A 19,313-nucleotide genomic window follows, 5' to 3' on the forward strand; every position below is an offset into this window, starting at 1 on the left:
CCTGGCATCTCAGTGAGCGTTTCCTGCTGTTCTGAGCTGGTTGTCATATATTTTGGAAGACTTTTTTTGCACCATAGTTCCCTGTATTGAGTAAGAGACTAGAGGTTTGAAAAGCTGATGTGTGAGGAGTAGAACGTCAATATAACTTTGTCTTGTGTAATTCTAAGCTTTGAGATCTGTGAACTCATTCTTCCTGTAGTCTGTGTTTAGAGAGGCAAACATAGTTTCCTTGTTTTTAACTTCTGTAGCCAACCCTTTAACAATGACAACATATCAGATGTCTTTCCCCAAAACATCAGGTTCATCATGGCCTTCAGCCACACTATTATGGCCTGCGATAAATCAATTGTACTTGTAAATTGGATCAATATTTTGATGTAAAACCTCCGAGGGGGGAAAAAAAAGAGACGCTATGGTGCTACAGGAAGTTTGACTCATTTTATTGAGTTTTCCTTCAGTCATTCCTAATACCTTGATTGAGTATTGGTTCAGTAATGTTGTGTTGGAGGAGCTGCCATCTTTTGGATGGTCCATAAAATGAATGTCTTGATTACTGGTGGTTATCAGCGATCCCATGAAACTTTTTCATAGGAACGGATTATTAACCCTAGTCAAACTTCAACTTGAGTGGCTACATTCTGCCTCCCTAAACATCCTCCTGCAGTTCCAGTGGGGTAAGATATTGTTTAGTTGGTCTTAAACAGTTGTATAATGTTACCCAAGTGGCAATGTTGTATCACAGGCGTACCTGTAGTTCATTATTGGAAGTGATCCCTGTGTCGACTGTACAGTACAGCTTGAATTGAAAGGTGTTGTCTAAATGTAAGATTACTTTTTTTTTTGAAGACTCTTGGATTCTGGTTATCTTACTGGGTAGTGTTTTTCACAGAACAGTTCCTGCTCTTGGTACATTGCATGATGAAACACTTTTACTTCTAAAGCTATGCTGTGATATCCTTGAGTTAAATTCGTGTTTTTCCTGATTTGCAGTTTACGTGATATGAATTGAACCTTTATCATGGGTTTGCCTTCCTCTTTAGTATGCTAACTTCCTGTTTCCTTGTGCGTGATTTGGTATTGTGTTGCTGACTTGATCACCTAACTTCTTAAGAAGCTGTACTGGATTGCTGACAAATTTATGAGTTACTTAGACATTACCTTGAAGTCTAGTCCCATTTAAAAAACTTAAAAGTAGTTGCAAGTGTGGCACATGTAACCAAGTCCACATTCCAGTTTTTGTGGGTTTACAGTCTTTATCCAATTTCCTTAAGTTTTACATAGGAACTGGGATTAGTAAAGTCCCAAACAGTGAAACGGACAATAATGCTATTAAATGCCAAAAATAAACTGCCTATTTTTGTTCAGTTTAGTCTGTAGCCTTTCAGCTAAATTAACTTTGTCACTAGTAACTATAGCTGGTTAAAACAAATTTGGCAGAAGTGATTTGTTTGTGGTCCCTTTTTAAGGTACAAGGCAAACTAAACCATTTGTAATAAAAAGATTTCCAAACTCAGTTTACAAAATAAACTGCTATAGGCTTGTTTACGTGACACAGCAACATGAGTTAGAGGGGTGTGAGTGCGCAACACACTAGTGTGCTTAACAAATAACTAGCTTACGTAGACACTGCTATCATGAACTAAAAGATCCTTAGTGCATATTAACATAGTGCCACTTCATACGGATCAGTTAATGCACAACACAGTTAGAAATTACACCCCTCTGGTACACGTCGTTGCACCATGTAGACAACCCTATGGCATGCAATTTTGAGAACTGTGTAAACTTTTTGGTCTAGACCAGGCAAATTTGGATCAGCATGTTTCTAGTCTGTATGTATGCTAAGTTGTTCGTTTTAGTGCATTATGAATTCATATGCTCCCTTGGTCAGGATTTAATGAGCAGCTGTTACCAATTGAAGAATAGGTCAATTGGAAACGAGTTATTTAACTCAAGATGCAATATTTGAATATGAATAAATATGAAGTTGACTTGCTGAAGTACTGGCAACTATTGTTTCTACATGTATTACAAGGCTTTTCATAGCATTTTGAAACTTGAGTATGCAATGTGAATTACCTAACTTATGTTTTCAACTGAGCTGTACTATGTACAATGAGGACCTCTTCCTCTGCCAGCATAAACTGAACCCCAGACTGATATATAATTGGAATTGGAATTTAAATATCTTGCAAAAAAGTATTAAAGGTAAAATGTGTCTAATCAAAACATCCCAAAAGGTAAAACTTTTCAAAGTAACTTCTGTGTTTAGCAACAGTATACCATGTCTGAAGTTTAAAGAAATACATAAAAAAAAAAAACTACCCTAGATTTACCTTTCCAAAGCTTGAAACACATTTTAAAAAGACACACAAGTTCCCAGTCTGACTATATGAGTAACCCTTCCCTGCCCACCAGTCCAATGCATTACACAAGCCTCTTTCAAAAGGCATGCATTCTTCTTAAAAAGCCTTGAAAAAGAGAGACTTACAGAATGTTCTGGGAAAAAGCAAATGTGCTCTGTCTGATCCTAAGTGTGAGAGTTCGTGAATTGAGTGGCCTTCCATTGTGTGCACTGTGCCCACAAATATAAATGGGGGCTGCTAGCTTGGGCGCTTCATGTGATTTCACCTGCCTTTACTATAGGAAGAGAGGCATTGTCTAAGGCATTAGTTCTCACTGTAAATGTTTATGGCCTGTCACAACCAAGTAAATAGTGTGGGCGTGGAGGCTCTGGGGTAGTTTTGGTTGGATCCTGCTCAGCACTCACCCCACAGTGGCACTCCTGTGTTGTGGGGCTGTCTGCTCTGGGCATTGCAACCTCCAGGATTGCAGCGCCATTCAGGTTTGTCCCTGCCCCCCGACTGGACCAAATTTGTGAGTGAAGTTGTGACCAGGCTCTTGGAGCTGGAGTGCCACTCACTTAAACTTGGCCTACCCAGACACCTGTCATGGTGGCTGGGCCAAACCGGAGTGGTGCTGGGACCCCAGAGGTTGCAGTTAGGGATGTAAAAGGTTAACCAGTAAGCATTAGGCTTACTGTTAACCGACCTTAATTGGTAACACTGTGCACGCCGTCTGGAGCAGCCCCAGCCCTGGTGGCCCCATGCCGGCCAGAGAGACCTCGGCCGCACTGGAGCGGCCTAAGTTAACCGGTTAAACAATCTTTGAATCATTTAACTGGTTAACTCTTTAAACAATATTTAAGTCCCTAGTTGCAGTGCCTGGATCAAGGAGGCGAGCCCAGCCAGCCCTGTGGAACAGGAGCCACAGGAGCGGTCACGCAACCCTTTGAAACATTCTGGTGACGCAATTTGGGGTTCTGCCCAATGGGTTGAGAAACCGTGGTCTAAGGTACACAAGACTACAGTACCTTGTTAGGTGAAACTTCCAACTAGTCTTTGGGTTTAGTCCTTTGAATTTGGAGAATTGGGACTCCCTTCAAGAGATCTCGGACACAAATAATCCTCCTACTCCTGCAGATCTTATTGCTTGGTTGGGGAGTGGCTGAAAACATCATGGCATGGGAATTTTTATATATATATAAATAAATGAAAATTTGAGACCAATACCTTTGCCCTTACGCCCCCCACACTGCCAACAAATAAGGAAGAAAGTTTTGAAGTCTGAACTGCTGATGATTGCAGTCAACCATCATTCTTTATGGTCTGATTTCAGATGAGTCATTTGAACTTTTTTTCCTTCTGAGATCTGGTTTAATGGCACCTACAATGCCCTTTAACATAACTAGTTCCCCCCCCCCCTTCTCACTGTAATTCAAACCAGAAAGGATCCTAAAAAATAGAGTGTAGTAGTCTTGTTACCCTCCACATTGGATTCGGAAAATGCACTAACCTGGGGGAAAAACGTTTGAATGCATTGATATGCAACACAAAAGAAGTAGGACCAGTAATTGTAAGTGAAACAACAAATTCAAATTACCAATGCTTCCTTCAGAAAACCAAAACTTCTGGATGTTTGAGTTTTGAAATATCAAAAGTTGGCTTTACACACTCAATAACGTGAACAAAAATTCCTTACTATATAATAAACAGCATATTGCATTCACAGAAACATAGATGCTTACAGGCAATGCTTAAATACACTGATAACAGTAACCCAACAGATCAAAGGTGGCTAAACAGGGCCAGTCTGTTTATCTGTGGAAAGTAACATGCACAATTGAATGAAGAGCAAATACCAATTGTGCGTGCCTCTTCATAGTGGTTTTTTGCACTAAGTAGAATATTTTTCTGCTATGGCATGGCTATGTGACAAAACTGTGCTTTTAAATTGAAAGCTAATGCATGATTAAAATAACTGGTTCAAAAATGCTACAGTGACAGAAGGCTCTAAAGCTAAAATAATCCCAATAAAATGTGTAACTTCAACATAATCATATTTATACATAGACCTAATGTCCTGTCTTGGCATTCCCTTTCCCAATAAAATAGGACACAAAGTACAAGACTGACAATCTGTGCGCGCACCGGATATCTGCTACATTTACTTGGGAACTTAGTGCCACAGAGTTACTGTTTATATTCAAGATATATGACCGCTATCTAAGCCAGATTCCATGCTTGCATGAGTGTTCACTTTCCAGTTTGGTAATGTTGCAAAGAATCAATTCTGATGATTTAAATTTATACAAAACCACTTCAATCATAACTGAAATATTCATTTTCTTATTACATATGTATGCTAATATCTGTAAATTCACATTTCATGTAGCTGAAATATTGGTGGCAAACACTACATTGTTTTGAGGTTTTACTAGTGATCTGAAGGTTTATGGGAGTATGTTTTCAACCAGTTTAAAGTTTTGTTTTATCCTTTAACTATAGCAAGACAATGGGACCACTAGCCTGACAACAGAAAATGCACTTCTCCAAGATATTGAAGGGCAGAATCAAGAGCTGGCAGCTTTTTGTCAAGCAGTTACCAAGTAAGAAGTTACTGATTGCAAATTAATTCTCAGATAATTAAATGGTAATGTTTGCTGTCCTGGAAATAAATATCAAAGTTCAAATATCATGAACTTCCGGTAATGTTCACAGGACTAACCCTGCACACTTTGCTGCATTAGGCAAACTTCAGTATGCCTTTCTCCTCACATCAATCTGTTCTGTCCAACTCACATCCTTTCTTTCTTTGGCATTTATCTTAACATTTTAGAATGGTTTTCTGTTAAGCAGTAAATGTCTTCTGCATGACTTTCTTTTTGATCTACAGATATGACTGGCTGTATTCACTTCCTGTCTCTTCCTGTTCCCCATCACACATTTTTCTAGAGTACATGGTTCCCCCCTTCTTTGTCTCTTCCTTTTCTATTCCTTGCTTTCACATGGTTTTTCAATCTCTCCTCGAAGTTCTTCTTTCTTACCCTCCCTTCTCTCCCTCCCAACAAGCCCTATCAAACTGTTCTCTACACTTGAAATGCATTCAGTCATTGTCCTTGTCCCCTGGCCCCATCTCCAGACACACAGGCTGCTGCCACCTCCTTCAGACAGGCATAAACTTCTTGGGGAAAGATGTCCTCAGCCTTTGCCCTCCCCGGGCAAGAGACATGAAATCCAGGCTGACCGCAATGATCAAACCTCAACTTGTTCTCTAATCTAGTCTCTCACCAGGGAGAATGCATTGTCTGTTGGAGTCTCTGCTTATTACTGGTATTGGAGAAAGAGGTAGCTGGGAGAAGGGGAGATGCTGCTCCCGTTGAGCAGCATTAAGCAAGAACATAAATACGAGGACAGGGGTGGCCAGCCTGAGAAGGAGCCAGAATTTACCAATGTACATTGCCAAAGAGCCACAGTAATATGTTAGCAGTCCCCCAGCGTCTCCCACCCACCGGCAGCCCCACTGATCGGCAGTTTTGTGATGTGCAGGAGGCTCGGGGAAGGAGTGAGGAGGGCACGGCAGGCTCAAGGGAGGGGGTGGGAAGGGGTGGAGTGGGGGCAGGGCCTGTGGCAGAGCCAGGGGTTGAGCAGTGAGCACCCCCCGGCACAAGGAAAGTTGGCATCTGTAGCTCCATCCCCAGAGTCGGTGCCTATACAAGGAGCCGCATGTGGCTGGCCACCCCTGACCTGGGAGAGGGGGGGGAGAGAGAGAGAGGAGGCAGTAAGGGAGGCTCTCCTCCCCCCCCCACTTGCTTTTCTGCTTCCCCCTCAATCTTTCCTCTGACCAACTAAATGATTTACAGATAGGGTAGGGCAAGTCCTACGTGTTCTTGAACCATTTAAAGAAATGGAACCCTGAATATTTAAGATCCTTACAGTTTTATAGCTGTACTTCAATAGCAGTCTCTGTTCTAGTTTGTTTTTGTGGACTGGATACTGCATGACCTCAGAGTCTGTTTGCTTTAAAACTATACACAAGATCCTGAATATATTGTATTCTTTGTAGGGATGTGTTTGTGTCCGTGAAAGATGCATCCAATTAGCCAGCTAGTGTTGCTTTGAATACTTTGTTCACTCTGGTCACTCCATCTCTAAAGTGACAAAGCAGACACAGACAAGGTCGAGAGATGACAAAAATGACTAAAGGCATGGAATATTACTCTTCAGAGCAGGGACTGCTTTCTTTTGAATTTGGAAAGCACCAAGCATATTCTGGGTGCTATTAGAACAATAAGATTTTTCTGTATATTTAAATGCACTAAAAATTAGGAATATTTAGTTTAAAGGAAATTTAAGACCTAAAAGGTACAAAAAGAAATGAATGAGCAAGAGGTAGTCAGTTGGTGGTTATCATTTTCTCCTTCTTCAAATACAGAAAGGGGAGTACCCATGAAATAAAAAGGTAACTTCAAAACTGATGAAAGAGAACGCGTTTACACAACTCATAATTAACCTATGGAACTCACTGCTACAAGATACTGAGGCAAAATTTGAGTATTGGGTAGGAATAAGAATGTTTTAAAATCAGTTACAATTAAATATATCCGCTTCAAGACTTAAACCACTAACAGCTACCTACAGGCTGCCATGTAAGGAATTCCCTTTTTTCTCTGAAGCATTTGTTGGTCACTGTCAAGAGGTACAATACTTAGCTAGTTGGACCATTATAGACCAGTATAATTTCTCTGTTCCTAATGTCCTAGAACATTGCTGTAATGTCAGCAAAAAGGTAAAATGACTTTAAATATTGTGACTAATTTAATAGCATTGTTTGGTGGCTGCTTTTTACTGAAAATAAAAAGTTTACTTCTGAACAGATTTTCTAACAAATGGGGGGAAAAATTATATATACTCATCTCTCATTAGCGATTTGGTTTACAAAACTTAAACAAAATGAGCCCCCTTCTTCCTCAATTTTTTGCCCTTCACTTATCTCCTTTTCATTGCTTCTTTATTTAAATTTCAGTGTTTGAAATAATTGGATTTGAACAGTACACAACAGCAGTGCCCAAAGACTAAACATTTTAGAGTGCTTTGAGGACTTGTATTCCAAAAACTAATTTTTTGACTAATGAAAATTAGTTGTCTTATGCAGATGCTACAGTATAGTTTGCTCTCTCAAATTATATTGTAACTTAAAGTTAAACATGGAATTTCAGAACATCATGCAAATATCAAGATAATGGGTATCAATGAGCTTAACCTGTGAAAGTCATAGTCTCTTGCTCCAGCCTACACACTAATTTTAAAATAGTTGCTCATCTATTTGTTATGGGCAGTCTTGGCGCAGAGAGCAGACAAGCCAAATGTTTCTGTATCTACAGCTTGTTAAGAATGAAAAAGCATTTACAACTTTGGTACTACTTTCAGACAACTGCATTGCAGTGCATGACAGACAAGGGACTTATACATAGAATATTTCATAAACTAAAACTCTTTGTTTACAGATTGAGGACCAACTTTCCGTATACCAATCAACACACAAATCCAGGCTTTGTGCTGAGTCCAGTTATGCTGCAAAGAAATATAAGTAGGGAGAATGCCAGTATCAAGGTTTCTATAGAAATTGAAGGATTCCAACAGCCAGTAACATTTACATGTGATGGTAAGTATTTCCATTTTATAGTTCAGTTCTTTTTTGTAGTTCAGATTACTAATTTTTTTAATGAGTTGATTATTCCTTTGAATTCTAAATGACTTCTGGAAGTACCAGTACTAATAATTGTAAATATTGAGGTGACACACATTCTAAACCTTACTTTTTTGGTACTTACAGCCTTTTCATAGAAAATTTCTTTTGAACCAGATTTCTTTTGGACCTTTTTCAGCCTAGTTTGTGAATTTAAATTTTTTTTTTTTTTTTTTTAAAAATCAAATGTATTTGAAAACACTGAAACAAAGCTATTCAGACTTCTCTCAAAGCTGTTTGAGGCGCTCTGTAGGTTCAGATAGACATCCTTGCATCATGTCATCTTCTGTTCACACTTCAAAAGTTATTTTTGCAATCATAAGAGCTAGAGACTTTGACTTAAATTAATTGCTTAGGTTTTGGAGCACATGATGGCAGTCATCAAAAAAGTATGGAGTCAGCAAGCCACTTGCAAATCAGCCCAATTCAATCACAAATACTTCTCTGGGAATTAGGTTCTAACCTGCCTTGAAGAAGAAGGCAGAGGTTGTGTCCCTTTTGGGGACAAGACTGCACAATATATTATAACTCAGCAGTAAATGTGGGTACTGTTAACTTCCTTACCAAGGATTGCTAAAAAGTTAAGTGACAACTGCTGTTATCTGTCCTACCTGAACAAGCAGGAAATACTGAATGGCATGTGGAAGGAAAGATCTTTGACCTCTGGGCAGCTCAGGGAAAAGAGATTCTTAGGGCTAGTTATCTCATAAGAAAAAGGGTGTCACAGCACTCGCCTTGTGTTCTAGTCTGCAGTAGCTGAAACTGTAGATGCCTAGATTTTTTTTGGATCCTTCACAAATGCCAAACTGGGCTGCTGTTGTTGCTGCTACATTAGACAACTCAAATGAGAACATATGGAACCTCAAATGCCTGTATTGGTTTCCACCAGCATTTGGATATTTTCACTGTGAATAATAAACTCTTCTGTGAGATATGAGAGATCAGGTACTTCCCTTGTACAGCAGGGTTTCCCAAACTTGGTTCACGGCTTGTTCAGGATAAGCCCCTGGCTGGCCATGAGTCGCTTAGCTTACCTGAGCGTCCACAGGTACGGCTGCTCACAGCTCCCAGTGGCTGCAGTTCACTGTTCCCAGCCAGTGGGAGCTGCAGGAAGTGGCGTAGGTGAAGGAACATGCTGGCCCTCCCTTCCTGCAGCTCCTGTTGGCTGGGAACAGCAAACCACTGCTGCTGGGAGCTGAGGGGCTCTGTGCCTGCAAATGCTTCAGGTAAACCAAACATCCTGGCCTGCTAGCGGCTTACCCTGATGGGCTGGGAGCCAAAGTCATAAGCCAAACCCTATATTTCAGGGGTTGGCAAAAAGGGTTACAGTTTTTGCCATTTTTACCTATCCATGTAAGGGCGTTGGCTTATGAACGAATGGGCTAATGAACGAGTGTATATTGTAGTTGCTTAATTTTAGAGAAAGCAAGCAAAGCAGCATTTGCTGCTAATTCTTAACTTTTGCAGGAGAGTGTAATCAGATGTAGTATTCCAGAAGGTGACTCTATTATCAGTTGGAGACTGACCTCAGACCTCATGGGACAAGAGTCCTTTTTTTCAAAGAAAACATATGCCTCTTTTGAAGTAATTAAGCCTGAAGAGTAGCCCTGTCGGTATGACTACCCTCAAACTCCTTTTCAAAACATCCGGCTTTCTGGGATTCATTTAAATATCTAAAAATACTGAATTAATTTACAATAAAGTAGATAAGTTGCTGCTTTATCAGTCTTGCATAAAACAAATACATGCAAGTGTATGCTCTTTCTGATGATAGAAGTGGATAGAGCTGTCTTTGGGGGTGGAAAATTTTTTCCCATTATTAGTGTGCTAGGCAAGCATGGTAAGAAAGTAAATGTCATTCTTATGAAGATTAGGTGTATTAGAAGGGATTAAAACACAACTATAACAATATTTTTCCCTTTGGAGCTCCTGGGTGCGAGTTTATGGGCAGCAGGATTAAGGGGAGAAGGAGAACGATGTTACCAGCGTTGAAATAAGCAATACAAATTTCAGTGTTTGCATTGCTATAGTAATAGCAGGTATGTCATGTAAATTTTTTTAGTCATGCTGGTCAATTTAGGGTGGCATTATGCTATTATTCACAACTCTGAATGCATGAAATATATATATTTTTTTTTCTCGCAAAGGGGTACCTCCGTTTTGGGTATGGATATCTTCAGTCTTAAATCTGTTGAAAATGATGGAAGTCCTTTAGCGTCTAAATAAATCTGTGTTTACAGTATATAGCTGTACTAAACCATTCAGAAACAATATTGTGTGCTCTCTTTCTCTGCTGGTTGCAGCAGCAGGTATATAACAAGCAGTGACCACAGTTAGTAAACAAGTAATGCTATGAGCTCAGTTCTGCAGTATTTGTACAGGAAAATCTCACCTAATAAATTCTTTTAGGTTCTGCATACTTTGTTTTAAAATGAGGTATTTAACAGGTAGAAATTTGATTTTAAAAATTGTTTACTTTTTTCATATAAGGCTCTGCTTAATATTTATTTTATCTTGTGGAACAAAAATACTTGTTTGACTCATGTTTAGACTGTCTTGCGCTAGCAAACTGTTTAGATACAAGTTGTCCCCTGTAAACTTTGCACTGCAATTAAAGCACAAAACAACCACCAAAAAACCCAAATTCATTTATTATTTTTGGAGCCTAAATTAACCTGTCAACATCTCTTTAAAACAGCTACAGCCATGCTACGTTCTCCATTTTGAATGCAGGAAAAAAATCCAAATCTAAAAAACACAATCAGTTAAAGAGAACATTCCTTTAATATGTTAAAGAGGATATTGCAAAATATTCTAGTGAGATTTGTGCACTGAAAATATGTGGTGACTGGGTGGAGAGGTAAGAGGACATTCAAATGAGCTTTTTCTGCCAGATTGCCAAAGTTGGCATTGTCAGCAGTTTTATCAATATTTCTCTACATTTTTAGAAAATAAGGGCAGATAAAGAGCTGTGTGTTCAAGAATATTGGCTAACATGTAAACTTCCTGACTGACGGCAACGCTATTAACTGAAATCTAACGAATGGTAGAGCTGTTTCCTAAGGCCAGGCCTATGCTACAAACTTAAATCGGTAGGGCTATTGCACTCAGGTGTGAAAAATCCACATCCCTGAGCGACAGTTATACCAACATAACCCCCAGTATAGACAGCGCTGTGTCAATTGGAGAAGCTATCCCATTGTCATAGCACTGTCTTCACTAAAGAGCTACAGCGGCACAGATATATCAAGTGCGCTGTTGCAGCTTTAAGTGTAGACCTGCCCTTAGACTTCAGCAAGATGAGATTATCCAATTTTAAAGGACCATGTCTTAGGTCCAGTTTATATTTTTTGCTTACAGATTGTCTTATTTGAAACTCAGTATTAGCAATTCAACATGTGAAATAGATGATTATATTGCTATCCGTAATATATGGTGTATATTAAAACTTAAATTTCTATACTAATTTTACAGATTTTTTTTGGCACACGTCAAAAAATTTTATGACCTGGAATTGAATTATGAAATTGTTGGTAGCTAACTAAGTGGTGGTCCAGCAAATGAGAATTTAAGATGGTGTGTTCAGCCAGTACAGCTGTTTTATGATGTAAAGACTAGTAGCACTAGATAAGTGACTGGAAAAGGTTATTTTTTTAACCTCTATAATCTGGCATATCTACATATGTAGCTGGTATAATTCACAAACATGAGTTCTCCATTTTTTTAACTCTTCCTTCTTTCTATTAAGAGAGAGAAACTTTTTCCAAGGCAACCCTGGGATTACTTACATTTTTTTTCAAGGTCCTTATTAAACATAAACATATAATATACAAAAATGCCATCCAAATGCAAAAACCTGACACCACAAATCAACTTCTGTTTTTGAAATTGCTGGGTAAGCTTCCAAAATATATCTTAAATTTAGAAAGGTCTTGATTTCCAAAATAAAAGGCAAGTTTAATTGCCTGTTGCTAAAGAAAGTATAAGTCGTTATAGTGGATTCCGATGGTGAAATCTTTTAAGTGACTGCACTAAATAGTATAGATTTGTGTTACTTCTAACGGATATAACTATGAAAATAAGCAATGTCATTTATGAAATTACACTATTTTATGGTAACTGACAAGTTACATAACACCATTTTGGTATACTAGTTTTACATGTGTGAACAAAACAAAAATGTTATACACAGTATGCCAAAGTACAAATACAATTATGTTGGTTTGTGTCAGCACAAAAACATACCCCATTGTCACGATGGTTTATTATAAACCTATATCCAATGTTACATTTGAATGGCTTTGTAAATTGTTTTACAGAACTTGCTCCCTGTGTAACTTCTTGGAAAGTTTTGGAGCTGTAAATATCTGAAAATATATCTATGAAGAAATCCAGAATATTCCAGGAACACTTTTTTTAGTGTCAGGTTTCAGAGTAGCAGCCATGTTAGTCTGTTCTTTTTTGCGGATACAGGAGTATTTGTGGCACCCTAGAGACTAACAAATTTATTAGAGCATAAGCTTTCGAGGGCTACAGCCCACTTCATCAGATGCATAGAATGGAACATATAGTAAGAAGATAGGTGTGTGTGTGTGTGTATATACACACACACACACACAGAGAAGGTAGAAGTTGCCATATAAACTGTAAGAAGCTAATTAAGATGAGCTATTATCAGCAGGAGAAAAAAACTCTTGCTGATAATAGCTCATCTTAATTAGCCTCTTACTGTTTGTATGGTAACTTCCACTGTGTGTGTGTGTGTGTGTATATGTATGTGTATATATAAAATCTTCTTCTTATGTTCCATTCTATGCATCCGATGAAGTGGGCTGTAGCCCACGAAAGCTTATGCTCTAATTTTTAGTCTATAAGGTGCCACAAGTACTCCTATTTAGTGTGTAACACTCTTCCATCAAAGTTGGGTCTAAACCCGTGTTTCGGTACAATAAGGATTCCAGTTTGAGACAAAATTACTGGTTTTTGACCACTTCCGGTTATTAAAGATTCTAAGATACTGGCTCAGGATGTGGTTTCTGGTGTCCCAGCAAGATTGCAATTTGGATCATTGCATCATGTCTAAAAAAATTCCTTTCCAGCTTCAGTTGGAGGTGGCTTTCTCAGTTATGTCGTGTTGCACCTTTGTTCAATAGCTGCCACATTCTACCTCAAGTGTGTGGTTGAATTTCAGTGATGGCTAGAGTGATTCCTTGTTTGTAATGTGTATTAGAGAGCTCTGTAATTAATGTGCTTTGAGACCCATTCAGATAAGACACAATATAAATGTTTGTGCATGTATATTGAGGAGAGTATTGCCTGCTTCTGTAAAAAATATATCTAGGTAATAGACTAAGTAACTACAACCGAATTAGTAGAGATGTACAGTAATTGATATGTAACTTTCAGATGTGGGGGTGTGTGTTTTTTTAAACAGGGAGTTCTCCTGTGGAGCTTATAATAATGCAGGCACTTTGCTGGGTACATGATGACTTGAATGAAGTGGACATTAGCAGCTATATCCTGAAAGTCTGTGGTCAAGAAGAAGTTCTACAAAAGTAAGCAAACTTAATTTTTATTAATGTTTAACTGTCACTCAGTTCAGGTCAGTTACTAGAAAATCTACCCATCATTAAATGTATAAAAGTAAATTTGCAAAATTTAATTGAGTGAATATTAGAATTTGAATATTACTAGTTTTCCTTTGTAGTGGGGGGCACAGGGGAAGAAGTGTGTGCGCATAGGTACTATGTCCCTGCAGATTCATTAATCTGGAAACTGGCTCTTCTGTTCTAGCATGCATATATTAGGCTTTTGTGCTCTACTACATCATATGATGATCAGTTCCTATTTCGATGTTCATTCCACTCTCCTCATGAGAGTAATTTTTCAAAAATTACACTGGTCTTTGAGCTTCTAGCTTGGTTACAGCAGCTGTTGTGTGACTGAAGTGGGGATGACATGGTGGGGTGGGGGAGGGGGTAGCATTTAAAAAGTTAATAGAATTTTAAGTTGAGTACCATACTGCATTTCAAAACTGTTAGGTACCTCTTTGCCTGTTCAACGAATAAATGAGAACATTTTTAGGTCTCAGTATGACAGCTCTTCCCTACACTGAATTCACTTTTTAACTATATAAATCACCTTATTTGCCTTTCCAGGGCTAGTTTTCACACTTCAACTCATATATTCATTCTCCTACCTGAACTTTTTGATTTCTGAGCCTTCTTCATTAGAAACTGATGTTGGTGGATAAAGTGCTGATTTAAGCAACAGGCTGTCAGATCATAAGGGATTTTCCAAAGTTCACACTGCTTCAAGTTCTGTAAAAGCTAACTTTGGGGTTTGGAAGATTGCCTTGTAAAGAGAATCCTGTTTCCACTAAGGCTGTTTTCATGATCCTAGACTCTGATGACGATCTTGCGAATCTTGTCATGAGTTGGATTGCGGTATAGAAACAGAAGTGATGTTATATCAGCTGTTTTGGGGTTTTTAGCCACTCCTACTCACTTAAAAAAATGAAATACTGTACAGTATTAGACTGAGTTAAGAGGCCTACTCATCAAAATATAAGCCACATTTTGCATTCTTTATTGATTGTAGATTCTAGTTGTGTATATATTTTGACATTTGGGAAAACTAAACCAAAACGTGTTTTTCCTATTCTGCCTTTAATGGGCTTTAGGCCTTTTCCTAAATTGCCGCCTTGCCTCTAGAGTCTGTGATGTAAGGATTCTCTTCTCCTCCCCCCCCCCCCCCCAGTGACCTTTTTACTGCTGAATGCTCTTTCAAATATGATGTGGAACACACTTGGAAAACTTGTGTAGTAATTTCTAATCTATCATAGACAAGTAGTATTTGGGGCTGTTTCTGGGTTCATAATCAAGGAAAATGCCTCACTGCATTCCTCACAAGAGAAAAGTAGGAGGAAATTAAACTGGGAGTTAGAGAATCTTTGGCATTCTGTGGTGTGACTGGGGTTCTCGGATTCTTCATGGATTGAAAGAAAAATAAGCAATCAGATTCTCCTTTGTTTCAAATCTCTGAAGAAGGCTTTGTATCAAATTTCTTGCTTCTCTTTGTGGATCAGAATTCTAAAGAGACTTTTATGTTATATGGGGATCTGTTTCCTGCTTTAACATCTGAGCATATGCTGGGATCCCATATCCTGGAAAGTGAGGGAAACTAAGACGACTTGAAAAGTTTCCTAGAAATCCGTCTATTCCTCACCTAAATCCTGTGGTGAATGAGTGCTTGTTTGTATGCAGGCTTCTAGGGTCTTTGACTATAGTGAGAGAATAACATAGCTTTCAACTGCTATTCAGATGTCAGCAACCTGGTAAATGAATCTGTAGGCACAGAAGGAATTGATGCTTTTTAAACCAGAATTAAGATGGATTCTTAAATACTCAATTTGGAATTGGTGGTTGACCATGCACGCTACTGGGATTCTGTAAATTCTTAAATTTTAAGACAGCCTACAACCTGTGGCAGTCTTTTTCTCTTTAATGGCTGAAAATTCTGAGATGTTCTGCAGGACTAAATGCTGAATCAAGATATTAATGTCTAATCAAGATCTTGGATTTTCAAAGCATTTCTGAAGAATGAGGATGACTCAGACAAGGTTATCTTGAATATTTGAGTGCTGTTTGAAAAACATTTGTTGCATATTTTGAAATGGCAGGTAACTACAACATTCATTTATTTAACAGTAAGCACTGTGTAGGAAGTCACGAATACATTCAGAACTGTCGAAAATGGGATACAGAGATTAAACTGCAGCTCTTGACCCATAGTGTAGTACGCAGAGATCTGGCACGAACAGTGAGTACAAATTAAATTTCCAATTATAATAATCCTGATTCTCTATATTTCTGAAAATGTAATGTTACTATCCTGGAAGGGGAAGGTGGAATATACCCCCAAATAGGTAAAAGATCCATAAAGGATTTACAAATCTATATAATCTTAAACCTCTGAATTGGACTTGAAGAGCATAAGAAAATACAAAAACGGTTTTTATGGTCTATATGCTTGCTGACATGCTTAAAGGGGATGGAAGTGTTGGTCAGTTAGTGATCTGATTTGAATTGTAACTTTGTTACATGAGTAACAGACTCTCTCTCTCATTAATCCACATAGCGTCATGCATGACTTTCTTCTCTGAATAGAGCAGGGGTGGGCAAACTTTTTGGCCCGAGGGCTACATCGGAGTGCAAAACTGTATGGAGAGCCAGTAGGGAAGGCTGTGCCCCCCAAACAGCCTGTCCCCCGCCCCCTAGTCATCCCTGACGTATCCAACCCCAAAGCCCTCCCCCCACCCCCCTGCACCCTGACAGGCCTCCCGGGTCTCGCACATCCTGTCCAACCCCCTCCACCACTGCACATGCGCTGCCCGCACCCCCTTACCATGCTGCTCAGAGTGGCAGGGGCTCACAGCCCATGCAGCGGTGTGGCTGTGTGGGAAGGGAAACAGCGGGGGAGGGCCTGGGGACTAGCCTCCCGGGCCAGGGCCCATCTGTGGCCTGCGGGCCGTAGTTTGTCCACCTCTGGAATAGAGGAAATAAATTAAAAATGCATATGGATCACTGTAGCACTTTTTCAGGTGGGACTTGATGTTTGCGTAGAAGAGGGTAGACGAGGGGCTGGTCTTTTTGTACTGTCCTCTTTCTGAGTTAGGACATGAGTAATATTTTCTCATTACTAGGAAGAAGATGATAGGACACCTACAAATTTAACAAAACACCTCTACAGAACAGAAAAGCCTTTCAGAGAAAATATTTCAAGGTAACCATATGTAACTTACAGCCTTCATGATCAAGTCATCTTATGCTAAATTTTGGAACAATTTACCATATTTGCCTTTTAGTGAGAAGGTGGGGTATAGTATGAACTTCCACTTTTGTACAGTAATTAATCATGTATTCCAGGCATTCTGTTGAAGAGCTCCTAGAGGCTTACCATATTCAAACTGACATAGTTCTTAAAAAGGAGGTAAGATCTTTTTTTTTCTAGTACAGATTCTCCTTCAAATTAGTGCTGTACTAAATCTTGCATAAGAATGATCTTTTAGTATTTATATGCGTCTTAACTCAGCTTCTTGTATTGAGAGTTACAAAAACAATAACAGGGTCTTTCAGTTCTCCCTTTTAAAATCAGATCCCAAGTTCTAGGCTTTCAGATCTCCTTTCCTGTCTTTCTTCCCCATCACACACAACTAAAATAATTGAGTCATCTAACCATAAGGGTAAATGGTGTGGTTTTCCAAGTGTTGTGTGCCAAGTAATTTTATCCCCAAAGTGCTAAAAATGTATACTCTAAGATTTGGTCTACTGCCCTTATTTCTCTAATTGTTTCACGGCCAGTTCAGAGATGACACCTCCATTTATTTTAGTCATTTATGTCTCTTACCATTCCTTAGAGGACAGCATGACTAAAGAAAAGCAAAATACTCATACTTGCTAACTATGAAAAACTGAAAATCCTGTGCAACTGAAGAAAGTATTTAACTCTGTTATTTAGACAGTCATTAAAGAATTACTCCTTTATAAGAGCAATGTTTTCCTTAAACTCATCAACTCGCTGTAGGGAACAGTCTTGAAACAGGCAACTTAATTAAAATTGAGAATCTTGTACTCAAATTAAATCCTACTGTTTCTTTTTGTTTACTAAGATTAGCTTCTCTCTCTCTCCAGGAATACATAGTCTGAACAATCTTTTGCTTAACAGTAGAAACGGTATCTTAAACTAAAATAGTATTTACATATCACCTTAAAATTTAAGGTGATAACTCAAATCTAATCTGCTGATAGTGCTTTTACACCAGAGGTGGGCAAACTATGGCCTGCAGGCCACATCCGGCCCACGGGCCCCTCCGGCCCAGCCCCTGAGCTCCTGTTTCTTCTCGTCCACAGCCTCAGCTCAGCTCACTGCGCTGCCGGTGCTCTGTGCTGCATGATGGCATGGCTGGAAGCTTATTTCTTGATGCAGTGTGGTGGTTAGCTGTCTTTTTGCTGCTTCAGTTTGCTCGCTTGGATGAGATGAAACTAAGAAGAATGCCAAGAGCTAGTATCCAAATTCTTGGCTTTCATAGCCTTACTAAGGATCGAAGAGGCACCTTTTTCAGGGGCATGACTGGATCCAAATATAATCCATTGACCACTTTATTGGCTCAGTTATATGTGAGGACTTTGCTAGCATCTTCACCTCAGGCATATGCATTTTGGGAACGTATAAGCAACAGGGTTGTAATTCAACTTTGTTTCTATCCGAGTTTAATAAAAGTCGAAATTCCATTTCAAATTAATCCAGATTACAGCTGTTTTTTCTATGTCTTTGTTTTTAAAAATATTTCTTAAATTTAAATGGTTCTTAATCATTTATTGATAAGTTTAAAGACTATCAAAGAAGGTATATTTTCTTCATCTTTGGAGTGGTGGTTCTTGTCTTCCTGAGCTTGGTGAACAAGTTGCTTAGGCCTTGCCAGATAACTAATTCTGTAAACAATGTGAATGTTACCCTTTTATAGCAAGGTTAGTGGATTCCATACTTTTCTCACTCTATGGAAGATTTCTAAAAGGGATTGTCTGCCTTTTTTCCACCTGTAAAAGAAGCTGTTCCCTTGTGGGACCGTAACACTGTGCTGGCTTCCGTCATGGGACCTCCGTTTGAGCACTTGTTCCCTGTCCTTCCTTTTGCCAAGAGACCGTCTTTCTTCTTGTTATCGTACTCACAAGGAGAGTAAGTGAACTGCAGGCCCTAATGGCCTGGCCTCTATACACAGTTTTTTCAAAGACAAAGGTGTCTTTCAGACCATGCCCAAAATTTGTCTTGAGTAGTTTCACAGTTTCACCTTAACCAATCAGTAAACTTAACCTGTATCTCTTTTTCCTAAGCCTCATTTGAATGCAGATGGAGCCGCACGTTGATTTGTTTGTTGTATGATGATCCTTGGTATCCTATCTGAAAAGGACTTGTTAATGTTTGACTCAGACTCACAATTTATCAGACCACTCTGTTTTATTAGCAAAGCTGCTCTGCTAATACATTTAGAAGTGAGCCCCCTGAGTGGGGCTTGTCTTTTAATTTATACAGTTTTTTGGAGAAAAAGTTACAGAGAAGTTACAGACAAAAGAAGAAAGATTTTAGTCACCACCCTTCGAGATCCCTGAGACCAGTCACGTATCTTCAATTACCTGCCACCCTTAACAATCTCTTTAACAGCTTCC

The 19,313-nt window shown here is 39.0% G+C and overlaps 1 protein-coding gene across 2 annotated transcripts in view; it reads left to right on the plus strand.

The window, feature by feature from the left end:
* Window positions 1–19,313, plus strand: part of PIK3C2A (phosphatidylinositol-4-phosphate 3-kinase catalytic subunit type 2 alpha) — a 173,260-nt gene that overhangs the window by 105,198 nt on the left and 48,749 nt on the right. For both annotated transcript variants that reach the window (XM_084629854.1, XM_084629853.1), the window contains exons 3-8: window positions 4,848–4,948; window positions 7,847–8,004; window positions 13,523–13,643; window positions 15,798–15,909; window positions 16,793–16,872; window positions 17,016–17,079. In XM_084629854.1, coding sequence (XP_084485980.1) covers window positions 4,848–4,948; window positions 7,847–8,004; window positions 13,523–13,643; window positions 15,798–15,909; window positions 16,793–16,872; window positions 17,016–17,079 — 636 coding nt within the window. The remainder of the gene's footprint in view (window positions 1–4,847; window positions 4,949–7,846; window positions 8,005–13,522; window positions 13,644–15,797; window positions 15,910–16,792; window positions 16,873–17,015; window positions 17,080–19,313) is intronic.

Source organism: Lepidochelys olivacea (assembly GCF_965140295.1).
Source record: "Lepidochelys olivacea isolate rLepOli2 genome assembly, chromosome: 6".
Classification (NCBI taxonomy): Eukaryota; Metazoa; Chordata; order Testudines; family Cheloniidae; genus Lepidochelys; species Lepidochelys olivacea.